This window comes from Eimeria necatrix, genomic scaffold, assembly GCF_000499385.1.
Source record: "Eimeria necatrix Houghton genomic scaffold, Enh_scaff525, whole genome shotgun sequence".
Classification (NCBI taxonomy): domain Eukaryota; phylum Apicomplexa; class Conoidasida; order Eucoccidiorida; family Eimeriidae; genus Eimeria; species Eimeria necatrix.
The window spans coordinates 17,501-24,496 of NW_013654398.1; the positions used below are offsets into that span (position 1 = coordinate 17,501).

A 6,996-nucleotide genomic window follows, 5' to 3' on the forward strand; every position below is an offset into this window, starting at 1 on the left:
GGTTCAGGGCGTCGGCATAGGGTTTAGGGTTTAGGGTTTAGGGTTTAGGGTTTAGGGTTTGGGTTTAGGGACGGTGGCATATGCAGAGTGCAGGTTCAGGGCGCGTGCGCCTTGTTCCCTGTCCCGCAGTGCAGAGGGCTTGGGGCCTAGGGTTCGGGGCCTAGGGTTTAGGGTTTAGGGTTTAGGGTTTAGGGTTTAGGGTTTAGGGTTTGGTGCAGGTACAACTTGGAAAACTCGCCGCACCTGCGGGCTGCCTACGAGTTGGACGTGGCTTTGCAGGAGTTTTCGGAGTGTCTGTACAGCGGGGGTTTGAGGGTTTTGGGGTGTACAGACACCATAGCTTCTGAGGAGGACTTGCAGAGGGTTTTGCATGCGCTCGAAGAAAGGGTTTTGAAACCCTTTTCTTTTCAAGAGTGGTTTAGACTCGAGCCCGAGCCCCTCATAGAGGCCTGGCAAAAGGACATTTGTGCTGCTGGCCAGCAGCAGCAGCAGCAGCAGCAGCAGCAGCAGCACGAGATCACCACCGCCCAGCAAAGGCGCGATATCCTCTACCAGATGGTCCGCAGGACGGGGGTTTAGGGTTTAGGGTTTAGGGTTTAGGCTCTAGGCTTTGGGGTTTGGTCCCTAGCTGCCCGCTGCGGGAGAGGCGAGAACGCCTCCGTCGCGCGCCGCGCCCCAAAGGCGAGGGTTTAGGGTTTAGGGTTTAGGGTTTAGGGTTTAGGGTTTAGGGTTTGCGGCTTCAAGAGGGGGCTGCCGGGGTTTGTGGGTCGCTTTGTTGCCCCGGGGCTGCGTTTCAGGCCTTTGCTTCCCAGACCCCAGGGTCTAGGGCCTAGGTTTTAGGGTTTAGGGTTTAGGGTTTAGGGTTTAGGGTTTAGGGTTTGCGTGCGTCAGGCTTTGCGAGAGTGCGGGAAAGCGCGTGGGCGTCCGATATCGTTTCCCGAGGGTTTTTTGGTTTCTTTGTTTCCTTCAATTCATTATTTGGCGGAGTTGGAAGCAACTTTGAGAGAAGTGAAGCAGCAGCTTCTTGCTGCTGCTGCTGACTGCCACAGCTGCTGCAGCAGCAGCATCGAGGGTTTAGTTCGCTACGAGCGGCTGCAGTGCAAGAAGGGGCCCATCCGGCCAAACCACTGGGAGGCCCTGGTGCCGCGCTACTTCACGCCTTTGCCCAGCAGCAGCAGCAGCAGCAGCAGCAGCAGCAGCAGCAGCAGCGGCAGCAGCAGCAGCAGCAGCAGCAGCGCGAGGGGCCTGTGGCTGTTGCAAACAACGGCTGGGTCATGTCTTGGGATGCCACGAAAGATTTTGCTGCTCCAGGGTCTTTGGTGTATTTGCGAACCCAGCTGGTGGTTTGGTCCGACTGCGTCTTACTCCGGTAAACCCTAAACCCTAAACCCTAAACCCTAAACCGTAAACCCTAGAGCCTCGACGACGGTGAAGCAGCAGCACCCCGCGACACAAACCCCCAGCAGCAGCAAGCGCCTCGCCGCCGCCGCCAGCTTGTAGCCTTGCGCTTACGACCTAGGGTTTACGGTTTAGGGTTTAGGGTTTAGGGTTTAGGGTTTAGGGTTTGCGAGGGTTTAGGTACGGCGACGGCCCTGAAGACTGCCCCTTCTTGTGGGATATGATGGCGAAGTACTGCAGAGAAACCGCCAAAATATTTCCTGCTGTTCGTCTCGACAATTGCCACTCAACTCCTCTCCACGTGGCAGAGGTAGGGTTAAGGGTTTAGGGTTTAGGGTTTAGGGTTTAGGGTTTAGGGTTTAGGGTTTGCGTTGGGAGTGGGGTTTGAAGGTGCTTTGCTTCGCTTCGCGAGCGGGCGCCACGAGTGCCCCCCTGCGTGCGCGCTGGCCGCAGCGCTAGCTACCGAAGGTTTAGGGTTTAGGGTTTAGGGTTTAGGGTTTAGGGTTTAGGGTTTAGGGTTTAGGGTTTGTGTTTCGCAGTACATGCTGCGGGAGTGTCGTCGGGAGCGGAGCGACTTGTGGGTTTACGCGGAGTTGTTTACTGGAGATCAAAAAGTAGATTTGAAGTTTGTTTCTCAATTAGGGTTAAATGCTTTAATTCGAGAAGCTTTGCAAACCCTAAACCCTCGGGACCTTTGTTGGCAGCTGCAGCAGTTCGGGGGTTTGCACTGGGAGGGGCAGCTGGACCCGCGGCCGGCTTACTTGCAGCTGCCTGCTGCTGCTGCGGCTGCTGCTGCTGCTGCTGCGGCCAAGCCCGCGGCCGCTGCTGCTGCTGCTGCTGCTGCTGCTGCTGCTGCTGCTGCTGTGGGGGGGGGGGCCCCCGGGGGCCCCCTGAGGCCCCTCCCTGCCTCTCTTTGCCCCGCACTCTTCTACGACTGTACCCACGACAATGAGCCAGCAGCAAGCAAGTTCACTCCAGCAGCAACTCTGGCTTTTGCTGCTGTTGCTGCTGCTGCTGCTGCTGCTAGCGGCAGCACCCGCGGCACTGATGAACTTGTCCCCTTCACTCTTTCGGTGGTTCACGAGCGCCGCCTTTACCACGACTTCCACCCCGAAGTCCCGCTGCGAAACCCTGCTGCTGCTGCTGCTGCTGCAGCAAAGCCCGCAGCAGCAGCAGCAGCAGCAGCAGCAGCAGCAGCAGCAGAGGAGGGCGTGGAGGTGGTGTGGCCCGGAGAGGCGCAGCAAGTGGCCGTGCGGGGCGAGTGGGACGGGTGGGCTGCGGACGTGCCGCTGGAGCGCAGCAGCAAGGGTTTAGGGTTTAGGGTTTTGCTGCAGCAGCAGCAGCACTTCCGAAACCCTCAAGGCAGCAAAAAGGAGACAGTGCAATTCAAGTTCATTGTCGACGGCCAGTGGAGATACAGCCCAAGCAGCCCCACAGTCTCCGACGGCCGCGGCAACATCAACAACATTGCTGCACTCCCGGGGGCCAAGTTGCCCGGTAAACCCTAAACCCTAAACCCTAAACCCTAAACCCTAAACCCTAGGCCCCGAGCCCAGACGCTGAACGCTGAGAAGCGGGGGCCCGAGGGCTCTCTGCCCCGGGGGCGGCGGGGGTTTCGCCGGCGCTGCTGCTGCGGGCGGCCTCCCCAAGGGGAAGGGTTTAGGGTTTAGGGTTTAGGGTTTAGGGTTTAGGGTTTGCGCGCAGGGTGTTTGCCCGGGCTGCTGGGCGTGCGCCCCGTGCTGAACCGGCTGCACGTGCGTTTGGCTGAAGAAGGGTTTAGCCAATTTGCTGTTGAGCTTTTGGGAGAAGATTTAATTTTAATAAAAAGAATAAACCCTCAAACCCTAAATTGTTGTTTCACAATAGCCCGCTGCGCCTACCCGGGCTGCAACGCCGCAGCGCCGCTGCCCCCCGTGAGCCAAACCCCAAACCCTAAACCCTAAACCCTAAACCCTAAACCCTAGGTCCTCGCGGGGAGCGGCGCCCCCGAGGAGCGCGCCCTGGAGCGCGCGTGTGCCGCGGCCAGTCTGCGTCTTTTCAGCATTCAGCGTTAGGGTTTAGGGTTTAGGGTTTAGGGTTTAGGGTTTAGGGTTTAGGGTTTAGGGTTTAGGGTTTGGCGCAGGTGGTGCTGAGCGGGAAGATAACGGAGGTGGCGTTGGTGGCGAGTTTGCATGCAGAGAGTGGGGCTGTGGGGCGGTTTGCTGCTGACAGCAAATTCATAAATGGAGTTGAGGGTTTGGCGAGGGTTTACGAGGGTTTGGAGAGTGTGGGGCGGTGTACGTACACCGCAGCGAGCGGCGAAACCACGCTGCTGCTGCAGCAGCAGCAGTTCCCGCCGGGGTCTGCTGCAGTGCTGTTCACGGCGCCGGAGGACCCCTTGCTGCTGCAGCAGCTGCAGCAGCAGCTGCGCGAAACTGTGGAAAGGGCCCCCGCGCTGCTGGCAGCAGCAGCAGCAGCAGAACTCAACTCTCTCCTTTACAAGTGCAGCAGCGAAGAAGAAGATGCATCTTGTGGGGCCCGCGGGGTGTACGTACTGCCGGGATATGGACCACTGGTCTACAGTGGTTTGGCGGGTTTGGTGGGGGTTTTCGACGCAGCGCGGCAGCAGCAGCAGCAGCAGCAGCAGCAGCAGCAGCAGCAGCAGGCCGTTTGCGAGAACCTCCGCAGCGGCTTGTGGCTGCTGCAGTACACCGTGGACCGCCTCGCCGGCCACAGCACGCTGCTGCCGCTGCAGCAGCAGCTGCAGCAAACCCTGCTGCTGCTGCAGCAGCTAAAAGGCTACAACTGGATAAGACCCTACATAGTGGACCGGCTGGTTTGTGGGGTTTACGCGCAAGTGGGGGCTTTGGTCTGGTCCCGAATTCCTGCTGCTGCTGCTGCTGCACCTCGCTCTCGCCTCGCTGCAGTGCTACGGAACTGTTGCTTCCGCCCCACTCTCCTGGGGATCGGCCGATCCCAGTCTTGCTGCTGGACTGCCCCACTTCTCCACGGGCTTTATGCGCAACTGGGGCCGCGACACCTTCATCGCCATCCGGGGCATTCTCATCGCCACGGGGTAGGGTTTAGGGTTTAGGGTTTAGGGTTTAGGGTTTAGGGTTTGGGGTTTGGGGCTTGCGGTGTGGGGGTGGGGGTTGGGGGCTGGGGGTGCCTTTCGTCGCCATCAGGGGCGTTCTCATTGCCCCGGGGTAGGGTTTAGGGTTTAGGGTTTAGGGTTTAGGGTTTAGGGTGCGGGGTTTGGGGGTTGCGGGAAGGGTTTAGACCCGAGGGCTGGGGTGAAGCGGGTGGTCTAGGATCTAGGGTTTAGGATTTACGTTCAGCCTTTAGGGTTTAGAGTTTAGGGTATAGTGTTTGGGGTTTAGGGTTTAGGGTTTAGGGTTTAGGGTTTAGGGGTTTGGGCGGCTGTGGGGGCGCGACGAAGTCACAGCTCCCCACCCCTGAAGACTCATGCGTTATGCTGTAGGCCCCGGGGTTTAAGCATTAGGGTTTAGGGTTTAGGGTTTAGGGTTTAGGGTTTAGGGTTTAGGGTTTGTGCAGGCGGTACGCGGAAGCGCGCAGGGAGATTCTGGGCTACGCCCGCGTTTTGCGTCATGGGCTAATCCCTAATTTGTTGGATTCGGGAAATAACCCTCGATACAATGCAAGAGATGCCACTTGGTTCTTCATGCAGGTCCAAACCCTAAACCCTAAACCCTAAACCCTAGACCCTAAACCCTAGGCGCTGCGCTGCGGGCGGGCGGGCTTCGAGGGGCCCGCGCCCGGGGAGCTCCTGGCGCGAATGAGCGCCGTAGACGTGTCCAGGGTTTAGGGTTTAGGGTTTAGGGTTTAGGGTTTAGGGTTTAGGGTTTAGGGTTTGGGGTTTAGGCAATCCAAGACTACTGCCTGGCGGCTCCCGAGGGTTTAGACTTTCTGCTTTGTCCCGTCGAAATGAAATATGGAAAAAATGCTTCTCAACTTCCAGAAGAAGAAATTCGAAATATTGGAGATGTCATGCACCACATCCTGGCCTCACACGCCAAAGTAGGGTTTAGGGTTTAGGGTTTAGGGTTTAGGGTTTGGGTTTTCAGGAAGCGTGTAGGGCTTGTGGGTCTACGGCTAATTATTAGGGTTTGGGGTTTAGGGCGTGTGCGTGGGCGTTTTGCGTGAGCGCAGCGAGGCTCCACGAAGGGTGCATGCATTGCTTAGGGTTTAGGGTTTAGGGTTTAGGGTTTAGGGTTTAGGGTTTGTGGGTTTGCAGGGCATATCATTTCGCGAGTGGAACGCGGGCAAACAGCTGGACGAGCAAATGACGGAAAAAGGGTTTCAAATAGACATTTATGTAGACCCTAATTCAGGGTTTATTTTCGGGGGCAATGACCGAAACTGCGGCACTTGGATGGACAAAATGGGCTCTTCAGAAAAGGCAAACCCTAAACCCTAAACCCTAAACCCTAAACCCTGAAAAGACCTGCAGCCTCACGCCCGAGCCGCAAACCCTAAACCCTAAACCCTCATGCTGTCTTTTCGAGGAGGGAGCGACCGGGCGCGTGCTGCTGCTGCCCCCCCACCCTACACCCTAAACCCTAAACCCTAAACCCTAAACCCTAAATCGTGGTGCGTCGCGCAGGCGGGGAACAAGGGTTTGCCGGCGACTCCGCGGGACGGCGCAGCAGTGGAAATAAATGGACTTTTGAAGTCGAGTTTGCGATTTGTTTCAAAACTTCCAGAAAGGGTTTTTGAACACAAGTCTGTTTGTTTTCGAGATGGGTCGGAGTGTCTGTACACCCGGTGGGACTCGCTGTTGAAAGCGCGCTTCGAAACCCTTTTTTTCGTCCCGCTAAACCCTCAAGAAGACAGCCAGTACTTCCTAAACCCTAAATTAGTGAATAGGAGAGGCATCTTCAAAGACACCTTCAAAGCCTCCACTCCCTGGGCCGATTTCCAACTCCGGCCCAACGCATGCGTCGCCCTCGCAGTCGCCCCCGAACTCGGTTTAGGGTTTAGGGTTTAGGGTTTAGGGTTTAGGGTTTAGGGTTTAGGGTTTAGGGTTTCGGCTTTGGGGGTTGGGGTGCGGGGTTTAGAGGGAAGAGCGGGACCTGCGGGCTGCGAGTTGGATGGAGGGCTGGGTGCTCGGGGTGGGGATCCGGCAGCACGAGGGTTTAGGGTTTAGGGTTTAAGGTTTAGGGTTTAGGGTTTAGGGTTTAGGGTTTGGGGTTTAGGGTATTGCAGGCTGGGAGCAGCGTGGGGGGTAGAGGTTCACGGGACTAGGGTTTACTGCGGCTAGCGGGTGCGCGCAGCGGTGTGTGTGCGGGGCTTGGGCCGAGGGTTTAGGGTTTAGGGTTTAGGGTTTAGGGTTTAGGGTTTGGTTGCAGGAACACGCGCGGAGTTACTTGAAAGCGGTGGAAGAGGTTTTGATGGGACCCAATCAACTCGGACTCAAAACCCTAGACCCTAGCGACTTGGAATACAGACCAGATTATGATAATGGAGAAGATAGCAGCAACAAAGCCACTGCCCACGGCTGGAACTACCACCAGGCACAAACCCTAAACCCTAAACCCTAAACCCTAAACCCTAGCTGGCCGAAACACAGACCCTAGCGACTTGGAATACAGACCAGAT

At 57.2% G+C, this 6,996-nt stretch overlaps 1 protein-coding gene across 1 annotated transcript in view; it reads left to right on the forward strand.

Annotated features, from left to right (window-relative positions):
• Nucleotides 1-6,829, forward strand: part of ENH_00060760 (glycogen debranching enzyme, putative) — a gene marked incomplete at both ends in the record, with an annotated part of 7,498 nt that extends 669 nt beyond the window's left edge. The window contains 14 exons of the mRNA XM_013581953.1: nucleotides 69-113; nucleotides 219-558; nucleotides 1,050-1,369; nucleotides 1,579-1,708; nucleotides 1,938-2,895; nucleotides 3,103-3,152; nucleotides 3,521-4,217; nucleotides 4,493-4,583; nucleotides 4,786-4,854; nucleotides 4,933-5,065; nucleotides 5,260-5,415; nucleotides 5,633-5,730; nucleotides 6,421-6,509; nucleotides 6,747-6,829. Coding sequence (XP_013437407.1) covers nucleotides 69-113; nucleotides 219-558; nucleotides 1,050-1,369; nucleotides 1,579-1,708; nucleotides 1,938-2,895; nucleotides 3,103-3,152; nucleotides 3,521-4,217; nucleotides 4,493-4,583; nucleotides 4,786-4,854; nucleotides 4,933-5,065; nucleotides 5,260-5,415; nucleotides 5,633-5,730; nucleotides 6,421-6,509; nucleotides 6,747-6,829 — 3,259 coding nt within the window. The remainder of the gene's footprint in view (nucleotides 1-68; nucleotides 114-218; nucleotides 559-1,049; nucleotides 1,370-1,578; nucleotides 1,709-1,937; nucleotides 2,896-3,102; nucleotides 3,153-3,520; nucleotides 4,218-4,492; nucleotides 4,584-4,785; nucleotides 4,855-4,932; nucleotides 5,066-5,259; nucleotides 5,416-5,632; nucleotides 5,731-6,420; nucleotides 6,510-6,746) is intronic.
• Between the last annotated feature and the right edge of the window lie 167 nt (nucleotides 6,830-6,996).